At 36.7% G+C, this 23,592-nt stretch overlaps 1 protein-coding gene across 1 annotated transcript in view; it reads right to left on the minus strand.

Moving 5' to 3' along the window:
* The window catches only part of LOC145685603 (T-box transcription factor TBX6-like), a 212,262-nt gene that overhangs the window by 67,023 nt on the left and 121,647 nt on the right, over window positions 1–23,592 (minus strand). Inside the window, exons 5-6 of the mRNA XM_081757990.1 lie at window positions 20,325–20,486; window positions 7,939–8,003 (exon numbers count right to left, since the gene is read on the minus strand). Of these exons, the coding sequence (XP_081614116.1) occupies window positions 7,939–8,003; window positions 20,325–20,486 (227 nt within the window). The remainder of the gene's footprint in view (window positions 1–7,938; window positions 8,004–20,324; window positions 20,487–23,592) is intronic.

The raw sequence follows: 23,592 nt of genomic DNA on the forward strand, positions 1-23,592 counted from the left end.
GGGAGGCAAAGATTATAGTATACCAAGTTTTCCGCGTGGTACCATTATGGAGAATAAATATTTGATAAAGTCACGTAGATGCGCTTAAACCTATTCCATCTGTCCTTATAATTTTTCTGGTCTCATCAATTTCTCAGGAAAATACGTACAACATATGTCCAAATTCCATATATACTATTTCTAAACTAATGAGTAAACTCATTAAGAACACCAACTGATATCAATAAACAGGAAAGAAAACAATACTTTATACTTCTATCATTTGGTACACATCTCTATGAAGCACAGCTTGTTTCTTTTCGAAATAGCTCCTTCGTGTCACAGCTGTGGTTAGTTTTGTTTTGTGTTAGGATGAAAGAGAGAAATGCAACATTTGCTTCGCGGTGAAGTTATATATATATTATTAAGATGAGCGGTGATAAGCGAGGTTTAACAAAGAGTGCCTCTCGGATGCACAATTTAACGGGTAGTTGCAGTCCGTGTTGAAAATTGAACCAAAGCTATGTAAGACATGTCAATATTGAGCTCTTTTGTGGTAAAAGTGAACTTCAGAAACACACAAAAGACTTGAAACATCAAACTAATGTAAAGCAATTGAAAAATAGCCTACCTATCGCTGCATCTTTTCTGTGGCTAGGAACATGCAGTGTGTAGCAACAAGAATCGTGTTAAGGACTTTTTTTTTCGAACATAACATTCCCATCCACACCATAAAAGACAATATAATGTTTGTTAAAAGAAAGTGCACATAATATTTTTAAATTTTGTTTGTGATCCTATCATGCATAATTATAAATAATGCCTTTCATACTACGAGAATGAGTTCAACTATACGTCATGGCCCCTCTAAAGCGGGGCCGCAGTGGCTCAGTGGTAGATCGTTCACCTCTGGTGCTTGGGGACCCTGGTTCGATCCCAGCTCGCACCAAGTGAACTATGTGGTGGACAAACACCGTGTGCATGGGTTTCCTCGGGGTTCTTCCGTTCCTCCCACTTTCTTCATTCCACGATTTCACTAATTTCTCATCATCACCCCTCTCCTTTAGCCTAACCGGCATAACCGTGGGACGTAAAACTCAAAGATTTCACTTCATTTTTTCTCTCGAAAGCGATATCTTTCAAAATTATTTATTGTTAGATATTGTAAATTTACGGTATCTATTTTAGTGGACGGGAAATTTTGCATCTAATCGGATAATTTCATGGCTTCTAACAGGAATTCGCAGTTACGAAATTTGCATCACTGTCTTTTGAAAGGATGCTTAGAAAAAATACTACTAGAAAATAACTGAAAACACAAAATGGATTTGATAGCGAAATTCACGTCATCTTGGTTCGTCATCATTTTTCTTTAAATATTTATATTTAGTATTAGATTAGAGTTTAGTGTCCCTTTCAGCATCAAGGCTATATGAGACGTGAACTTACAAATTAACGTGGGTTCAGAACCATAGGAGTTCCCATCGGAAATCGAACCTAGGTCTCCCGCACCAAAGACGCGTACGCTAATCATATGGACAAGGGTGTTCGATATTTAGTAATGTGTACATAAAGTTGTGAAATTGCGCTTGTATAATGGAATGCAATTCCTTCTACTGACATAAACCTCACAATACTTAGCTGGACAAAGTATCTTTAAAAAGAAAATGTCACTCTTTATGTTTCAGTTCCTGGTTCGACTGAAGGATGGAACAAATTGCAATGAGCGTTTTTGGATCCTACGTTGTGTAGTTGATTCATCATAAACTTGGTATTTTATACGGATATGAACTATTACACTTATTTGGTGTTTATTTCTAAATAAGTCCTAATACAATTTCATAAAGTTGTAATTCTTCTTTAGTTTGTATCACTTTACACAATGACAAATCCAAAAGGTGTGTTGTATCGGTGCAGTACCAGTTTTTCACGTTTTTCAAAATGTTCCAAAACCCAAAGAATAATCTTTAATTTCTGATATTTTAGTCGTCACAAATTTCAATTTTATAATGTAGTCAATGTAACGTCCCGTTCAGCAGCGAGGCTATGTGAGACGTGGACCTACTGATTAACGTGGAATCCGAACCACATGAACTCCCACCGGGAATCAAGCCCAGGTTTCCCACGCCAAAGGCAAGTATACTAACCGTTAGCCACGAAGGAGCTCCACCATAATTTTAGTGGGCGATAAGAAATATTTCGCCAGTGCTTTTACAATAAATAAAATTTTATAAGTATTAAAGAATAGTGGTAAGAGATTTTATAATAGCTCTTTTATTTATGAGATATGAGTATTTACAAAAAAAAAAACAACTAAAGAATAGGTTGGCGGAACCACAAAAGACTCGTAAAATAAACTTTCTTATAAATACATACGCACCTTACTCACCTTTTATAATTGCTATGCTTACGTTCTCCATAAAAACAGAAATTCTCTTTTAATGATACTTTACACAAGATCATGAAGTGGGTTCAAATTTAATTAAAGGCAAAATACAATACAATAATCCACAAATATTGCCTCAAGTGAGTTTAAAGATTTCTAAACACTAGTGCGAAACCGGGCTCTGCCGTTGCGATCGATTTACAGGTCTTGAGACGAAAGTAAGAAGGGACTTACGCACACAGTAAGTAAAAACAATTAATATGCCTGTAACTTTCCCCCAAATGGGTGTATCTTAAAACTAACCTCACCATTATTTTTCTAATTAAATTCTAGCCCGAAATTATGTATCATATTACCCTATTCCCATTTTGAAAACTTGACCTTAACTCAAAATGGCGGATTTCAAGATGGCTGCCATCAAGGTCATATCTACCATACGACTTCCCCCAGGACTTATATGTATCCACATGGTTTTTCTTCACTTTTCTTCATTAACGCTCCGTTTACAAAGGGTAGTAAGGGACTTCTGTAGTAATCTCTAATAACCACATCACAACTCTTAAAAGTTATTTTAAAAAATAGAAAACATGCACCATGGCAAAAATTTGTCATCACAAGTAATGATGCATACATGCCTTCTATCAGCAAAAAAAGTTTCATTGAAATTGGAGCCGTACATTTGAGTGATGTCCCTTGTGGGATGTGATTGAACGTGACGTCAGAACACATCGCCCCCCTTCCCGGAATTTACGGGAATTAGGTGACCTGAGTGAGCACATGAGGTGCCAGCTCTCTCCAGCGACCTATCAAGGATCATTGCGTGTATGCCAAGACGTGTCGCCGTTTTTATCCATGCCAAAAGTCGACATACTGACAATTAGGTAGGTAGTCATGATGGTCTGGCTGATGTGTGCGTATATTTTAACTCGTACATTTTGTCTCGACTCGAATTTCGAGACGTCTCGACTCGAATTCGAGTCGAGTCGAGACAGAGACTGTCGAGTCGAGACACGAGTCGAGACAGAAACATATTTTCGAGTCGAGACACGAGTCGAGACAACATTTTCTCGAGACGAGTCGATACAGGCTTAAATCTCGACTCGACTCGACTCGAATGCATCCCTAAGAGGGGACATCTCCATGGTTGGTATATTACATCTGATATTTCTGGTATTTAATATACGTGGTTTGCTATATTACGTATACATTTTCGTGAGCCAAGCTAGCTACCCTGTCCACCTTTCGGGCGCCCATATTAGACCAATACCGAAATCTTTGTACTAGTCAAAGTGCTTCACCACTTCGCAAAGACAAAAAGACCAATATACGCAACATACTACATAACATTTTTTTTTACATATACACTACCTAGGGCTAAATCAATACAGAATCTGTTCCAGCAGGTTTAAAAAAAACTGTCAGTTACTTATTATTGGCAATGATCCATATATATATTTTAACAGCATAAAATTTCATTTTTATGAATTTTCTCAAAATCTACGCTTGATATTTTACCCTGAAGTGTCTCAGTATAATCTATCGATTGGTATGTATTCTAATCTTTGAACAATAGTATACTTAAATATTAAAATGTTTTTTGATATCATAAATGAAAGATTAATTCTTTTGGGCGTAATAAGAGCAGGACCGTCTCTAGGCAATTTGCCGCTCCGTGCAATGGCATAATTTCCCGCTCCCAGCTCTTTCTCCAGAAAGAACAAATCTTAAAACTCACGATTTTAAATATACTACCCGATCATGAACAACGAAGGACAGAGAAAGTGCACTCGCACTGACAAAGGTGTAAATACTACAAATACAATTTCGTTGTGTCTGTTTTTTCTTTAAATGACAATCTATTATGTTAGTGAAAGGTAAACACACTTGCAGAGGTAAGATGATAATCCTTTTCATAGAATTCAATATCGAGCTTCAATCTCAATGTATCAGTTTGCAATTCTAGTGCAACTAGCTCTTTTATCTTTATTTCTTGATTTTCCCTCTACATCTGTTAATTTAAAAAAAAAATCTTGTTTCCACTTTCAATGATAACTTGATAAGGAACTTGTTTGTGACAAAGACAAGACTAGTTTTCATATCAAAACTGTGATAACTAACTAAATGGAACAGGTGTTCGCTACTGTTAGAGAATTGAGTTCTTGTATTATATAATAATCAAGCTATTCATGCTGGGATTTGTTTGACCATTTGCTTTAACATTGTTCATATGACCTAAAGCTAATGCGACCTAAACATGATTTATGAATGTAGTATTCAAATAGAAGATCAGTTTAGTAAATTTGAACACCATCATCATGAAGTCTGTTTCCAACAGGAAATATTTACTTTAAATAATATAGTTATGAGAGATTTTGCCACGCCGTGCAAATGCACGTGTTGCACATATGGTAGAGCCAGCCCTGAATAAGATTATATTGTTAAGAACTAATCACAATTTTCTTTTATATCTGATTTACTATATACTGTCATCTTGCTACTGTAGTAGTAAAAAGCTTAGTGAAGATATACATTAGTATTATTTTCAACTTAATAGAAGGCGTGGTTATTGAAGCGCACCAATTTTCTTTTAGGTTTAAAAAAGAATTCGTTTTGTCGATTTTGTCGAAAACTACGCATGAAGATTTGCACTAGTAGTGGGTACAAAAACCGATTTTTGGGTTTCCGGTTTATTTAGGAAAACCGAAACTGCTTTCGAAAATTAAAAAAGTTTTTCATCGAAACCGGTTTTCACCAAAATTGGTTTCGGTTTTCTTCAAAACCAGTTCCGTTTTTTAAAAAAAACAGTTCTTTTTTTTTACCGAATCCGGTTTCGGTTTTCTTGAAAACCGGTTCCGTTTTTCATCAAAACCAGTTTCAGTTTTAACAAACTGGTTCTATTTCTGACCAGAATAGTGTTTCGTTGTTCAGTTATTACTCAACTATAACGGACAAAATCGAAACAAGTTTCGGCGAAAAACTTAACCGGTTTTGCTGAAGAAACTGAACCGATTTTGGAGAAAACCGACAACGTTTCGGCAAAAAACGAACCGGTTTCACTGAAATACCGAACCGGTTTCGGAAAAAAACGAAATGTCGGTTTTTCTAGAAACAGGTTTTCGGTTTTTATAAAAACCGGTTTTGCCCATCCCTAATTTGCATACACCAACATCATTTTGTTCAGCTTGGTAACATGTATCGACAAGCGTGTGTCTTATTTTTCAACATTTTTCTTTCGTTAAACGATAATTATTATTGTAGAATTTCCATTACTAGAGACCTGAGCTGGAGTGGATATATTCACAAATACTCGTATCAATTTACAGTTTTGTGGATATATTTTTTTATTATTTTATTGTCGGACGTTAACTCCTTATTACGTTAGGTAAATAGACTAGGGCCTGAATTCGGACAGAACCAGCCCCATAGCAAAGACTGGCCAGTGTGAGCTCAGACAACCCCTGCGACCACCTCTATCCCCTTAAACTTTCAGTTATTTGTTAATATATATATATATATATATATATATATATATATATATATATATATATATGTGTGTGTGTGTGTTAAACGTAAGATAAACTGAAGATAAACGTAAGTTAGCTGCACCAAAAATTATCTCGGACCAGCGCCATAACTTAGATTTTTTCTGGGGAACGAAGCATTAATATATGGACCCTCTAGAAAAAGTTTTTGGGCGTCCCGCAAAATTTGAAAATAGGCCCCTTCTTTTCATCTTTCTGTTACTTTTTATGGGCCCCCGGAGCCTGTAGGCGCTCCTGCACGGCAAAGTCTGCAGGGCCGTTAGTTACGCCCCTGGACCCGTCCCATTCATGACAAATTAATTAAGGGGGCAATATTGACAAATCTCAAAGACATACTAATAAATATTATTTCTAGGGCCCCTAATAGTAGAGATTTTTTACTGAAATGGGCCCATGACTCATTTTTTGTTTTATTTACCTTTTGTGTGCTGTTTTGTTTATGTAATGTAGTACCTCTTTGATGTTTCATTTATCGTACTCCATGTTCATATCGTATATGGAGTAAGAAAATTTTGTCTTAAAGCGGGCCCCCTCAAACGGCGGGGAGATTCCCTGGGGGACATTTGCCCCCTGCCTTCACAAGTTACGTCTCTGTCTCGGGCCCCCTGTCTTAGTGCTCTGGTTACGGACTTGGGCAGATCACACAAAAGACATACTGGTAAAATAAAAGAATGAGCCAGAAAAGGAAGGGTTTGCAATTGAAAGTGATACCGCTGTGTTACAGGATGAATGAATGCCAAAACATTAAGATTAAACATCATAACGGAATTATTTGATGCAGCTTTACTGAGTTGCCGCACTTTGATATGACAGAGACACAAAAATGCAATAGCAAGATGATAATTTTGTTAACCTCAATAATATGATTATACTTTGTGTGACGTAGTTCCGCCAAAGTGACGCTGGTGTCTCTGGGGTCAAAGAGGAAATGGAGGAGACTTATTGTTTTCAGCTGCCGCTATCTCGCAGACACCACTCGCCTAACTTAAAAAGCAGTAGATATCCCCACGTGTCACTTTGTAATTGCTGTGATATCTACAAACTATATTGTGGAACGAATTTTACTAGCAAAGCTATTGGTTATACTAAATTTTCAGCACTAGAAGACATTATGCGAGTCAGTTTTCAATGAACTTTACACATACATACACAGTCTCATTGAGCTGACAAAATGATATGGATGAGTGTAAATTCTCATGCGTGGTTTTTAAGAAAGTCGACAGAAACTATTTTCGTAAACATAAATAGTTGATGCTGAAAACTTATATCGATACCCTCATTACGCCTTCCTATCACACTAGGAAGACGACACTGCACAGTATGGTGAATGGTATACAAGGATCTAGTCCAAGATTATAATTAACTTCTTCACTCGGCGAGACAACAAAGAAACTTCTTTTCCTAGTGATACAACAAAGGAACTTCTTTCCCTAGTGAGACAACAAAGGAACTTCTTTCCCTAGTGAGACAACAAAGGAACTTCTTCCTCTGTGAGAGAACAAAGACACTTTTCCCCTGGCGAGATAACAAAGAAACTTCTTATGAGACAACATAAAGTCATCTTCCCGTGTCGTGACAACAAAGAAACTTCTTCCCCGGAGAGATCAATTCAGCGAGAAACAAAGAAACTTCTTCCTCGGAGAGATACATTCAGCGAGAAACAAAGATACTTCTTCCCCGGAGAGATACATTCAGCGAGAAACAAAGAAACTTCTTTCCCGGAGAGATAAATTCAGCGAGAAACAAAGAAACTTCCTTGCCTGACAATGCAACAAAGAAATCTATTCTCCTGGCGTCTCGTCTCGTCTCGTCTCGTCTTGTGGCCAACATTACTCCCTCTTAATTATCTTGTGGGAACAACGCTCCATACTTTACTCACCAAAAATACAAAAAATCAATGACTGTAAAAACTAAATACAAATTAATAATCAATATTCGTTCGAAAGGATAAGATGATAAACTTTGTTTCGTTCCTTCAATTAAAACTCTGTTCTGGTGCCCTGCAAGGAAGGAGAGAATTAAAGAACTCACCTGTTTCGTGAAGCTTCTCGAAATCCTTTTGCAAATGGATTACTTGCTATTTTAAGTCTTGTTATCTGCAACGATAAAAATAGAGAAATTATTATTATTATTATTTTATTATTAATATTATTTTTTTTATTATTATTATTATTATTATTATTATTATTAGTAGTAGTAGTAGTAGTAGTAGTAGTAGTAGTAGTAGTAGTAGTAGTAGTACTAGTAGTAGTAATAATAATATTAAAAATGTTTTATCATGTATATATGTGAATCCAAACTTTTTCTTAAGCATGTATTCAGGTGAAAAGCAAAATTATTTTTAACAAGAATAAACATAAAATCCAAGGACGTAGACACTGTACAAAAACAACTGTAGCGTAGTCAAGTTGTTAGTGAAAGTGATATTTGTAATTAAACAACTCACTAGAGGCCCGTGTTCCGGGCGATATAACAACAGTCAAACCATATTTTATTATTGGAGCATATTACGCAATGACTTGCGTATCTTTAAACGTTGATAAAAAATTTTCATTGTGTTTGTATAATCACTTTGTCAATTTACAAATTTTATGTATGAATCATGTAACACTAAAAAATAGTGTTCGAGATCTAACAATTGTGTGAACTTGTGTTGCTTACGAGTGTCTGGAAATGTATCATCTCGTCTCGATTCAAATGTCATATTTCTCATCTCGTCTCGAATTTAAAAAGGTGACTCGCCTCGTGAGCAACGCTACTGTCCTGTCCTGAGGCCGCAGCTCCTGTACGAATCCTTAATACACCTATAACAAGTGTGTGGATGTTGATATTTTTAGAAATATTACTATGGTTTATTTATGTGTACCATTTTCTACAACCAAAATATATGTATAGATAAAGCCAGTCATTTTCAACTGGTCGAAGTATAACGTAGTAGCGCGCTCTTACAGTCAGTGAGGCACTGAAGCAAAAGAGGGGAGGAATATGAAGTATGAGAATGAAATAAACAAGGAATTACAATGTAAGCATAACAGTGTATATAGGTATATGATAATATGCCTACACAGTGCTATCGAAGATCTTGTTTAAATGGCAATACTGTATTCTCTTACTACCAGGTTTCCTACCTGCTTCTTCTCCTCACCGCGTAATTTACTGAGAAGAGGGGCACCAAATTATGACGTCACAGAGCATTCAGTTAAAAATAACTTATCTAAGTCAGTGGCGGATCTAGGAGATATTAACTGTGGGGCAACCAGAACCAGGAATGCCAACATTTCTTAAGAAAAAATCGAGACGGGACAATCGGAGTTGGAGGATCTCCCCCTCTCCGAGACAACTACACGTATGGCAAGTCGTTGAAAACAAAGTAAATAACCAGTTAAATAACACGAACCTGAATGAATGCGGCACTTTATTTTTTATTTTCCTGCATAGAATATACTACTATCATCATAATCGGCTGGATTATCAACTCCAAACTTTTAGAGCATAAATTAAAGACGAGTTGCTAGCTATTTTTTCATGAGAAATTAAAACACAAATTTGTTAAATTGATTCTATACATAAAACTGTGCGTGTAAAAGAGTAAGTTATTCCTTTGTAAAATGGCCAAGTAAAATATTAATTAACTCTGAAAATCAATAAATCGGGACAATATGCGTCCCAACGCCTGTTTGGTCGGGACGCGGGACAAGTCAGAAATCTGTACAGTCCCGACAGAATCGGGACGGTTGGCAACCCAGACCAGAACCCAGGCTATGATAGGTATATCATAAATTTACTATAAACTTTCAAAAAATATTTAAATTATTTTTGTCACTCAAAAAACTGGTGGGGCCCAGGCCCCTCGGTCCCAGGCTAGATCCGCCACTGGTCTAGGTTCTTAAGAAAAAATGATGAAACAACCTCAAAACTTTTCTTTCCAGGGCACCAGCGCGGGCATACTGTATAGCATTCATTTCGTTTCGTCTCAAGAAAACCCTATGTACAAAGTAACGATTTGTTGTGGTTAACGCGTTGTAACCAACAATATTTTAAAACTAAGCCAACAATCAAATATGCTATTTCTTCTCACGTTTTTCAACCATAATAATTTTTATGTGATTTTTCAACAGTTCTTATCAGCTATTGAAAAGAATGTGTTGTGTACGTGTTGAACCGATATTAATCCCTACTTCACACACGATCACCTCTTCATGAGTGAAAAAAAAAAAGAAAAAATCTGAAGGATTTGGTTTTGTATATGTATATATATAAATGTATAATATATTAGAGGACATACCCCAAGCTAGTCTTTCGTGGTCGTTAGCGTGACCTGTGAAACGCAATTTTACCTGAACCTGCAAATTATAGCTTCCTCGCCCTCTCTTCTTTACCTCATTCAGCTGAACCCCTTCCAAGTTGATCGTTCCATCTCGTTTGGTGACTATAACTAGTGAAAGCGGACAGCCACCGTCGATCCGATGAATTTCTCTTATCGCCTATCCATTAACCCGCCCCTCGAGGAATAAAATAGCGATTGTTATCTATGCTTCTACCGTGAATGTTCCCATTATCCTGTGTTTGTGTTTGTGGGTTTTCTTATATGCATACACTTTTAGGCTATACCAAACGAATCGAATTTACTTTGTCACTGTTTATATCAGTGGCGGAGCGTGGACTAGTTAAAACAGAGGTTCATTTCTGAAAAACTAGATGTAAACATCGTGAATATTGGAGTTTAATCTCGAACATTAAGCGAAACAACACAATTGTATTTATTCAATTGTATTATTCCTTTGGAATATTCCATGATGTTACTAGAGCATTTTTACATGTGCATGTGTATATCCCCATTCTGTCACATTGTTGAAATGTTCGTAACATTTCGTGTAACGTCTCACTATTTTACTCTTCAGGCTAAAGGAACAGGCCCGTAGCCAGCCCAAAAATGTAGGGGGGCGGCGGAAGTTAGGGGAGGCCGATGCAACCATATTATAGTTCATCGCCATATTATAGTTCATTTGGAAGCCTAATGTGAAAATTTTAGGGGGCCAGCAAAATATAGGGGGGCCTAGACAAATAAAAAGAAATGATTATGAAACAAGAATTTTAGAAATGAGAAAAATACATAAAAAATTGCGATCTTGGCCAATAATTAGTTTTCTGATCAGGGCCCACAAAATTTTTCAACAGACCCTAAATCGAGGTTTTTTTTTTTTTTTTTTTTTTTTTACGGAATAAGCACATCATACTGAGTTAAATGATAGTTTGGATTTGGCTACACTATAGATATTTTTCCAGATATAAGGCATACATTTCCAGATATGTTCATTGAAATATATTGGAGTTTTTGGAATCAGGGGCCACAAAATATTTGAACGGACCCTAAATCGAGTTTTCGTATTTTTTATGGAATAAGCACATCATACTGCGTTAAGTCATAGTTTGGGTTTGGTTACACTATATGTAGTTCTTCAGATATATAGCGTACAAAAAAATACCTGAAATATATTGGATCTTTTGATCCAAAAAAACGGGAAATTAGAGTGTGGAAGGAAATGGGAAAACCCTTAGAAAACCCATGAACACAATGTTGCCCATTACAAATTCACGTAACATTATTCAAACCAGGAAACCCTCTCACAAGAGGTGAAAGCTCAACCACTGATCTATCGTGGCCTTCATGAAGGTTTCAAGTATAGTAATAGATAATGTAAAATATTCACGTAATGTATCACTACTTTTGGATATTTTTTTTCATTATTTACAAGTGTCTATCCGTGTGAGTTTGTGGAGGACAAAATTGAGTCTTTTCCGTTTTCCTCCACATTTTCATTACTCCATTGCTTTAATAATCATTCACTTTCCTAGCAGCAGAGACAACTTGCAAATCGCTTGCTGTAAGCTTAAATGTCAAGTCGGCCAAGCTTGCATCCAGTTTGATTGGAAAACTTGCAAGCATACCGCAAGCAGGATTCCAGTAACGAAGTTACATGGGTGCAACTTTGCATTCAGTGTTCCATTCAAGATTGACGCAAGCATTTTACAAGTCAAGTCAGTCAATAGCCAATGAACTACCAGTGATGCTATGACGCTCTGCGAAGGGTTTAAAGCATTGCTTGCAAGTTCAACGAAAAGCAGATTGTATGAAAGCATGCGTTTCAAGTGCAAGCGTAGAAAGCCAAAAGCCAAGCACGCGCAAACTGGCCGTAAGCTTTCTTGCTACTAGGGTTTCTTTAACAGAGCATAATCATTGGACGTTAAATTGAAATATAAAATTCAAACTAATACTAAGACAATAATTAACATGTCATTCAATTAAAATTTTAGTTTTAGCATTACGATTATGCACTGTAGGTTAAGGGTAAGATAATAATGAAAGAGAACCATTATAAAATAATTTATGAAATTAAATGTGAGGAGAAACTGGAGAACTTTCGAGATAACACAGAGATGAAGTTGTCCACCTACGCAAACTCACGTGGTCAGGAATGAAACCACCTTAGTAGCAAGAAAGGTTTCGACCAGTTGGTGGGTGCTTGGCTTTTGGCTTTCTACGCTTGCACTTGAAACGCATGCTTTCATACAATCTGCCTTTTGTTGGACTTGCAAACGATGCTTTAGACCCTTCGCAGAGCGTCATAGCAACACTGTCCGTTCATTGGCTATTGGCTTCCCTTGACTTGTAAAGCGCTTGCGTTAAGCTTGCATGGAACACTGAATGCAAGGTTGCCGCCATTTAACTTCGTTACTGGAATCCAGCTTGCGGCATGCTTGAACGTTTTTAAATCTAGCTGGATGCAAGCTTGGCCGACTTGCAGTTCAAGCTTACAGCAAGCGGTTTTCAAGTTGTCTTTGCTACTAGGGCAGGGACCATTCGCACCATATGTGAACGCTGTACCACTGAGCTACAGTGTTCTCCTTAATCTCTCCCTAAGTTAACCACTTTTCATTGGGCTGGCTGTGGCAAGTACACATAAGATTCGCTCTAACATGAACTGAAAGAAAGTAATGAGTCATTAACAAGAATTTGGGAGCATATTGGCTCAGAGGTAAAGCCTTACTTCTGGTGCGTGGTGTCCCTTATTCGATCCTCAACCAAGTGAGTTTGTGGTGGACAACATCGTGTCCGTGGGTTTTCTCAGGGTGCTCCCGTTTCCTCCCACATTCTCATTCCACTAATTCTTCCATCATCATTCACTTGCCTTAATTATCAGTCTCCCTTAGCCTAAAGGCATATTCGTGGGACGTTAGACTGAAGGATTTAATTTCAATAACAAGATTTTTTTTTTTTTTTTTGGAAAGCTCTTATACGATATGCGTGATAACAAGTTTGCTTTCTTCACAGATTTTTTTTTCAAAAGGAAAAATGTTCTGTGTAAAGAAAGAACGGAAAATAAAGAAAGTGGGAGTAATCGACGAAAGATGGTGGTCAAAGACTTCCGAAATTGCAATTCACTACTATTTGAAAAGCCTTCTTTTAGAAGCAATAGATGATTTTCATTGTTCGTAGTCGGCAGATTCCGATTAAAATAGCTCTTTTATTATAGGAGGATCTTTATTCAAGCTCCATTGGTCTAGATTGATAAGATCTTATTCTTGTTATCTCCTCCCCCCAACTTACCTTGTAATAGAAGTGGTGAAAACCTCCATCTTTGATTTTTTTTTTTTTTAAGGACCGTAAATCTCCGTCTGGTTAACGTGTCGAACTACCCGTCAACAAATTCACACTGTGCTTTACAATAACAGTGAAAATTGGGTTCCTTTCCCTTGATTTGCATGAAATGAGAATTGGACACGAATCTTTTCTCTTTTTTTTTTTTAGGTCAAATAAAACGAGAAGGATTTTTCCTCTCTCTCTCTCTCTCTCTAAAGATTAGACGGTCATTGAAATCTATTTGGCAACCAATGAGACTTGTTTGAATTCTAACATAGACTCGCTTTCAGCTTTATGAGTGTGAAACATGGAAGGCTTACTCTCTTGTAGCATGATCGTAATTACAGGTCTTTTCCTACATTTTTCTCCTTCGTAACAGAAACAAAGGGCTGTATTGGTAAAATAACAAAAACTCACTCTCTAGTCCTGAGGTCTGAGTTAAAATATTTAATGATAAACTATATTATATACGGGATAATCTATAGCAGGAATAGTGATAGTCTATAGCAGGAATGGCCAATTCAAACCACGCATGTAAGTATTCTAATCGGGTATTATCATTGTGGAAAGCGCAACACTTGCGGTATCGACATTTGCAGTACTTCGAGTATCGACATTTATGGTACTAAGACGTTTGCGGTACTATTCAAGATAACTTCTTATTCTCCAAGCTGAGACAGGATATTTTCGGGCGTTCAGTTAGAGGATAGGCACACAGTATCAACTGCTACACAAAGACCAAGTTTTATTACATTGGTGTAGCCAGCAAGTTGTTCTAGGGGAGAATAACATGACTTTTTCAGGGGACACGGGTGTTTTGCATACTAAAAGCAGATTAAATCTTTCACAATATGAAACCATTTTTAACTCATCACACATGCATACAGACATTTCTCACAGCACCTAGGATCACGTAAACACAAATAATTATCAATTATACAGAAAAATGAAAGAACGGTTACTAGGCTACATCTAAACACATCTGAAAGATGTAAACAAGTTCTTGTTTGTGATTGGCCAAAACTGGAAAATGTAAGCAAATACTTATCTCCTATTGGTCGAACGCCTTACCATATTTAAAGGGAATTTCTAGAAATATTTATAACTTTTGTTTTATTTTATGGTTTTCCTTAACACCTTTCCAATTATTTGCTAATGGTTACTCAGAGTTGAAATATAATATTATTTTTCTTTCTTCATTTTTAACATACTGAGATATTTGTAATTATGCGTAAGTATTACGGGATCATCCAAAGAGCAACTTGCTAGTCGAGTGATTTGTCACAAGTCACTCATTTGGGACACAGTTGTCCATTGTCATGGGAATATTTAGGGTTTTGGTCAGATCTAGCTCGAAATAAATATAAAGAAAACAATATCAAAATTAACGTTCAATGAATTAGCAATTTATTTTCATGATTTATAATAAGAGTTCAACTAGTACAATAGTAGATAGCTTCTCTTCTGGAATAAACAAAAATTACTCCAACTTTTGAATATATTCATATTTCCTCAATAATTTCTTGACATCTTTTGAGGCTATATATTCAGTTAATGCATTTTCTATTCTTCTGTCCAATCTTATATACTGATGTCGTTTACGTTTTCCTTCAATGTTTAAAGTTCTTTCATATACGTAGTCGTTGTACACAGTCTCAAGTTTTAGGAACTTTATCAAACAGTACACATTAGGAATTGACTTAAATAGTAATGAATTGAGTCTGTCTTTCCACCCTTTAAGAGCATTATTCCTTCTATGTTGTTGATTCGAGCAGTTCCACATAGAGATATCAATACCGGGATTGTTTAACCATTGTTTCACAAAATAATGTAAAAATCTCTCAAGTCTTTCGTGATGTGGTGCATCTTCCATAACGGAAAGCCACTCAACATAGATATCATCTAAAGATTATAACTGGGGTTTCACTAGAAATACTTTTTTCACACCATTAGCTGATGCACATGGGGGATTAGCACTGTGGGGTAACACTGGAGGTAATCCCGCGAAGTAGTTTTGTAGCTGCTGCAAAATCCGCAGAAGTTGACTATGATTTCCAGCAAATGAATGCAGATAGGCACAAAATAAAATTCGAATATTGGAAAACCCGTTTACAACTGGTACACACTGGGTTTGCGAACCCGGGACTTCACTAAATAGGGTTAGCTGTAATGTAAGTCCTTGACCGGTTAATTAACGTATGCCCCTTTACATAATGTTATACCAAATAAAACGAACGTGGTGGTTGTCTGAAGACGTGGAGTAAACTCTTCGAGCTAAGACGTTCGAGATCCGAGCCGAATTGACCGACTGGTCAATGTTGGCAGTTTATTTTAAAATGGAATCAGGTTAAATTACCTGTATGTATATGCAATTTGAATGTTAAAAGAATTGACGTTAATTTACTGTTCACTGGCCACGATGCACAAAACATTGGGATAAGTTGGTTGTGGGAAAGTTTAGATAAAAACTGACTGAACGATACGGTTGGCGACGGTCTGTCGTTCGAACATCTAGTCTGCTCTGGTCCCCTGCAATATTTCCATAAATGATTGGAAAAGCACTTAATTCAGTTCCAAATAACTATTCCAAATAACAATAATATATGTCTTTGCATATTACTAGGTGAGGAAGAAACACTGAGGCTCCAAGTAAAAGAAATACATCTATTATATATATATATATATATATATATATATATATATATATATATATATATATATATATATATATATATATATATATATATATATATATATATAAATGAACGATGAGAGAAAGAAATTATTTGCGTCGCAAAAATAAAGTATGAATTGAAAAGTGATTTCTGTCTTTCAAAATATACAGAGCGTCCACAAAAATTACTTCTATAATTACTGGTGACGGTTATACCTCCAAGTTACTTCCGATGTCTGCGTGTATCGTAAATGATTAGGAAAACTGCCGATTACAACACCTACATGTTCCGTCCATGAAAAACGTAGTATATTCACTTGCACACTGTCTTCCCTTCGCAGTGCAAAATATTAACATTTTTAATTCTTCTGTGGTGTCATATGCAAGCAGAAAGTTTGCCTTGTTATCCATCTTCAGAATGAACACACGTTCCAGCGTGTACCGCAAATGTCCCATTGTCTAGAATAAGGAAAAGTTTTTGAACAGTACCGCAAAAGTCCTAGAAAAACTGTTTTTCTCATTCTACCGCAAATGTCCTGATACCATCATTGTGGTATCTATTTTTCCATTGTTGGTAGGTCATTTGGAAAACTGAGAATGATGTTGCCTACGACATGAGACAAGAATTGTCGTTTTTTGAGAGGAGACGAGACGAGATGAGATAGTTCACAAATCATGTGGGCAACACTGGTTCACCCAAGTCTTCTCAAACAGCACAAGATGTGCTAGGCATCTTCCATTTATGTATCCCAGCTACTTTTTAGGTACCCGATACTTGGTACATATGATATTCTTGTGCTAAGTATGTACTTCAGATACCTACAGTTTTAGGTACTTGTTACAACTAATTGATATTTGCACATACATACCACAAATACCACAAATATAGCATTTATATACCTGGCTCAGTTTCGCACTCTAACAGTCATTTGTTTTTATGTCGTCAGTTGGGACATATATATGTCATGTTCTAGGTACGTCCTTTAGATACATACTGTTTCAGATACCCTAACAGCAGAATATATGCTAGGCTTGCGCCATTTAGGTGTTCTAAATTCATCTCCCACATTTAATGCATTTGTTGCTCCTTTTTTTAAGCGATTGTGTACTAGAAGCAACAAACGCATCAACTTTATTAGATGGCAACTGTCGCCGATCATTTGAAAATAAATATGGAAGAACCATGAAATAAAGTAAATAGACACTCGTCAGTTTGATATAAAATTACATGGCGAGCAGATTTTATCTGATCCCAAACGGTTATCGTCGAATATACACGGTTAAAGGAGCACTCTGATTAGCCAAATTCAAAAGACATCAACAATTTATCCCTCTACAAGCGACGTTCTCTTCATCACCTCCGTGACCAAGCCGGAAGAGTACGCGGCTAATAATCCAAAGGTTGGTGGTTTACGCCCACCCTGGGGTTCTGGTACACTTTTTTTTTTACTTGGTTAAAGTGTTTTTAGACTCACCTTAATGTAAACACATTGCGCATATAGGCGATTTAACATATTTTGGGGGAGTAATTTTGTGGTTCATTCACGCTTACAGCATGGGGAACATACCTAGAACATATTAGGCACGTTCCCAAGATACATGTTAGGCATGTATCTAGGGGCGGACACAGACTGTGACTATCACTTGCCATCCATGTGATTTCTCTCTCAGAAGTACATAAAGCACATACTAGACATTCCCATGTACCTGAGGGAACATGATAGGCATATGCCTGCTATGTAATTGTGCTGTTAGGGTTAATGTCAAACGCTGTTTTACTGTACATGATCCACAGTATAAAAACTATAAATTGATAAAATGATTGTACAAACATAATGAAGAGCATTTATCACAGTTTAAAGATAAGCAAGTCATTACACAATATATTCCAATAAAAAAAAATATGGTTTAAATGTTGGTATATCACACTCTTCGTGAATCTCTTCTGACACAAAAGATATTCTGATAAGTTCTAGCTGAGATTAAGAAAAAATCAACATTTTCGATTGGTCTCTGTTGGATTGTGGGCAGTCCGTGGTATTTGGTACCTTGGTATTTCGATATCAAGGGGAGGTGAGCTTATCATAACGCCCGGGGACGAATATTGCAGATTCTGGTAGAATCTTGCTCGCTAGGAGAGTAGAGTCAAGTAGGGAATGTCGGATGGTTTCCCAATATCGGATACTAAGAAATATTCCGTGTAAGGTGCTGCAGGCTAGCGGTCATTATTGTAACTGCACACCAATCGGTGGGCCATTAGACACCTGAGTTACGATATCTCTCGCAACACGTTCATTTGTGTGGTGAAGTGTTTTGTGATTTTGGCCTTGTGAAATATTTCCAATACTGCAGTTGATTGCGTTATGACGTCCATAAAGGTAACCTAATCATATTCATACTATAATTATAATATAGGCTAAGAAGAATAGTTTTAAATTACACGATATTTTAGTAGTTCGTTTATATTTACACGATGTATATAGTTGAAAGTTGTCACACGACATACGTTGCCAAATATCGGATAGTACATAGGTTCCAAATATCGGATATAAGATATTAGGGGACGGTGTTGCTGATGCCATTCTTCGATTATTACAGATGATAGAAATCGTTCGTTACAAGAAGTGTAATCATGAGGCTGTGCTTCAGGCTGTTGCTGCCTTCAAAGGAAAGAAAATGGGATTCCTCAAGGCATCCAAAATCTTCAATGTTTTGTTCACAGCTGTAAAACTTGACAAAGGTAGTGAATTATGGATACGATGTATCCAATGTCTTAAATGGGCACACGAGCTATGTGCAGGCACTGATCCAAAAACAAGGAAATCCTTTGTTTGAGATTTCTGTCAGTAATTTAACTTCTTGGTAGATCCTACTACAGTTGAGTAGAACAACGTTTAGTTACAAATAAATCTACATTATTATAAAGTATCCTCTTTTGTTGAACAATGTTTAAGAACCAAAAATATGCATATTTAGAAAGTCGTCTGTTTGATAGAACAATGTTAAGTTAAAAGTAAATCTACATGTCTACGATTTTGTAGAACAATGTTTAGTTAAAATAAATTTACATATGTACATATTTAGAAAGTAGTTTATTTTGTAGAACAACTTTTAGTTAAAACTACATAGTTTGCAATTTTAGGTTTAATACAATTAAAATAATGCACAGTCTTCTCCAATTGTGATTTTCCTTAAATCCTTCTCATTTAATTTCCGTCCGCTATTAAAATCCCTTACTATCCGATATTGGGCAACCTTTTTCCGAAATCAGAGAAATGCCACTTTGTACCAAAGTGTAAGTATCTGTCCCTTAATATTTTCTTATTGATTCGAAACTTTCACATTATAATCCACAAAGATAACTAAACATACATATACAAGAGGTTATATCAATAAAATATATGATGGTAAAGTTTTTTTTTTCTTTTTTTCAAACAGTATCCGATATTCGGCACCTTTCCTATAACCGCCATCAGTCGGTAACTGAGGAGAGACTGGTATCAGTCTCTCGCGCAATGGGCATATCTTATTACCCTACTTCTGATAAGGGTTAATGCCTCCGGATAGAGGTCTGGAGACGAGCAATAACTTATTGAACTGTTAGAGGCACATTTTGTGTAATCACGAGCCGGGCTCATGAAAGTCATCGATCTTGAAAATCCGTCCTTAATGTAGGCATGCAAGTGGAAGTATGCACTGACCACGCATGTCTATGTGAATTTCAGAGGATAATATGAAACTGCATATTAGGGAAAGGAGTAATAGTTAACACTATTACATTGACTTGTCAGAAAGGTTACTCACGATTGCCTTTCGACGTGAAGAACCCTATTTTCTGTTTCCAGTGCGGTTATTAGCAATTTCTTCGGACTCGACCTTATTGGTCCATGCCTAATACAGCCTCATGCAGTTGACAAAGGACCAATACCCCATACAGTCTAGAGGTTACGATCTAACGATGAACTTTGATGATAACCCTATGCACATATGAGTAATAATAATTATTATTGCTACTACTAGCAGTAGTAGTAACCATACAAAGAGCTAAATTATTAAGCAGAACTGACATATTGAGAAACTTCAAATATGAAATTAGCTTACCTGTTGATTTTGGTACGCCGTGACTGTTGTAAACGTTGTCTCGGGGAAACTAAAGGTTAAAGCTGTCTCAGTAGATATTTGTTGCTCCACTGGTGTGTCCAAATCCGTCGTTTTCATGATATGGACCCTCGGGAGGTATTTATGCATTGAATGCAGTGAGACCTAGTTTTAAAATTTAAAAAAAAATCAAAATCACTAAAATAATAATTAGGCATGAAAACAAACAATCTGATAGTTCAAATTGATTGTGGTCAGTGGCGGATCTAGTCTGAGGTCAGGGGGTTTAGAGCCCTCAGTTTTTTGAGTGACAAAAATATATTAAGGTGTTGTTTACACATGTTTGAAAGTTTATAGTAAATTCATGATATCATCGTCTGAGTTCTGGCTGCTCCACCCCAGTTCTTACCTTCTAGATCCGCCACTGATTGTGATCTGATAAGAACGAAGCTAGTGGTGATGTGATCATGTGATTGCAAGCAATGTCAAATAGAGACGCGCAAAATAGAATTGATTCCTGTCTAATAGTGGACTGGGCGATAAAAAAGATAGTAACAAAATAAAAACTAGCTTATAGAAAAATCAATAATGAGCGATTTCAATAAAATCGTTAAATAGAAAATAATAATAATAATAATAATAATAATAATAATAATAATAATAATAATAATAATAATAATAATAATAATAATAATAATAATAATAATAATAATAATAAAGGGCTTAAAACTATTATCTACCTAGGTTGATCATTGAATAGCACATCAGAATAAACAAACCAATTGAATCGTTTGAGTTCGAAAACCGGTCATCTCCATCGAAGCTAATTTGAGAGGAGTGACAAACAAAACTAAATTATTGAATATGCATCTGACATATAGGGCTGTTTTCATTTTCGGACCGTAGAACTGACATTTTTCTATTTTCCAGAAATGGAAATAACCCTATAAGTCAGATACAAATTGACTAATTTAGTTTTGTTTGTCACTTTTCTCAAATTAGTTTCAATGGAGATGACCGGTTTTCGAACTCAACGATTCAATTGTGATAGCATTTGTAGATATAGAAAAAGCTTTTGACAACGTAGATTGGAATATCATGTTCGGAGCGTTGAGATCAAAAGGAAGCAAGAGTAAGTAAAGGAGTAAGACAAGGATGTGGACTTTCACCTCTCCTGTTCAACGTCTACCGTATATAGAGTTGAGTTGAGTTGATTTTGAGTTTAACGTCCCTTTCCAGCAGCGAGGCTATATGAGACGTGGACCTACTGATTAACGTGGAATCCGAACCACATGGGCTCCCGCCGGGAATCGAACCCGGGCCTCCCACGCCAAAGGCGTGCACGCTAACCGCTTAGCCACGAAGGAGCTCTACCGTATATAGAAGAGACCATGAAAGAATTCTTTGATAAAAAAGTGGAAGGCGTAAAAGTAAATGGCCTGGTTTTCAGTACAGTATTGCTGATAACATAGAACCGATAGCAAAGAACGAAAAGGAATTGCAGGAAGCACTTGCAAACTTGAACTGCCAATTGGAGAAAACATGCAAAATGAAGACAAATAAGAAGAAAACCAAAGTGATAAAGTGCACAAGAATAGGACAGGAAGGGGCAAACGTATGGCTATAGGGAAAGAAAATCAAAGACGTTTGACGTTCCCCTATTGAGGAAGTCTAATATCCTCGAACGGAAGAAGTGAAAAACACGTAAGTTGTAGAATAGCGCACAATAAACAAGCATTCAATAGGAAAAGAGGACTGCTAACATCAAGAAATGTGTCTTTGGACGTTCGAAAACGATTTATTAAGACTCTGATATGAAGTGTGGCGCTTTACGGATCATAGTCGTGGACATTGAGAAAAGCTGAAATATCCAAGCTGGAAGCATTTGAAATGTGGTGTTGGCGCAGAATCCTGCGCATATCATGGACCGAAAGTTAGAGGAATGAAGACATACTAAAGGAAGCTAATGAAGGACGACAGATCATGAAGATAATAGGAAAAAGAAGAAACAGCATGCTTGGCCATCTTATTCGGCACTCCGATTGGATCACCGTGTTGATAGATGGAAAGAGGGAAGGAGAACCAGGAAGAGGAAGACCAAGGATAGAATATCTAGATTCAGTTGCGAAGAATAGACCTTATCAAAGTATAAAACAGCTCTCTCAAGGGAGGGAAAAGTTTTAAAATTTCCATGTTGCACACCAACCTATAGTTGAGATGAGAAAGATCTACCTAGATATAAAAGTTTTTTTTTTTTTTTTTTAAGTCTGTGCCAAGTCAAGCAAATTACTGCCTAATATATAATTAGTTTGAGTGGTAACTTTATAAAGCATTGATTTGATGCGAGTGGTCTGGATTAGATTCCTGGTGGGGATACTCGGGCAAAAAAGTGTTAAAATATTCTGAGGCCAGTCATCTTGAGTGAGCTCTTCCTCATTCACACTAGGCAAATGTCGGGATAGGTCCTTACATAATGGTCCCAGACCGCTTCCCTCTTTCCTAATTCCTTTGTTCCTCCCCGATTCCCCGGGCAATGTGATCGACGAGGGAGGTCATCCTTGATACGTGAAGGGTTAACATGGCCATAAATGCCGAAAATCCAAAAATCTAGTTCCTAATCAATCCTAATGAGCCATTAATTTGTTTGGCTTGGCAGGATAATCGGTGCTGGAGCCCCCCCCCCCCCATTCCCCAGAGACAACTACACGTACTGCGAGTCGTTAAAAACAATGTAAATAATCAGCTGAATTACACAAACCTAAATGAATGCGGTACCTTATTATTATTATTATTATTATTTTGTTTTGTTTTTATTTTCCTGCACGGAATATACTATCATCATAATAGGCTGGATTGTCAACTGAAAACAATTCGGGAATAACTATAAATTAAAGACGACCTGCAAACTATTTTGTCATGTGTCAAATTAAAACACGTATTTGTTAAATTGATTCTATACATAAAACTATGCATGTAAAAGAATAAATTACCTTTGGCATAGGAGACCCGGGTTCGATTCCCGGCGGAAGCTCATGTGGTTCGGATTCCACGTTAACCAGTAGGTCCACGTCTCATATAGCCTTGCTGATGAACGGAACGTTAACTCAAAATTAACTCAACTCAACTCCTTTATAAATATGGCCCAGTAAAATATTAATTAACTTTAAAAATCGATAAATTGGGGCAATATCCGTCCCGACGAGTGTCCGATCGGGACGCGGAACAAATAAGTCAGAGATCGGTACAGTCCCGACAGAATCGGGACGGTTAG

The sequence above is a fragment of the Thermobia domestica genome, chromosome 5 (assembly GCF_964235325.1).
Source record: "Thermobia domestica chromosome 5, izTheDome1.hap1.1, whole genome shotgun sequence".
In the NCBI taxonomy this organism is placed as follows: domain Eukaryota; kingdom Metazoa; phylum Arthropoda; class Insecta; order Zygentoma; family Lepismatidae; genus Thermobia; species Thermobia domestica.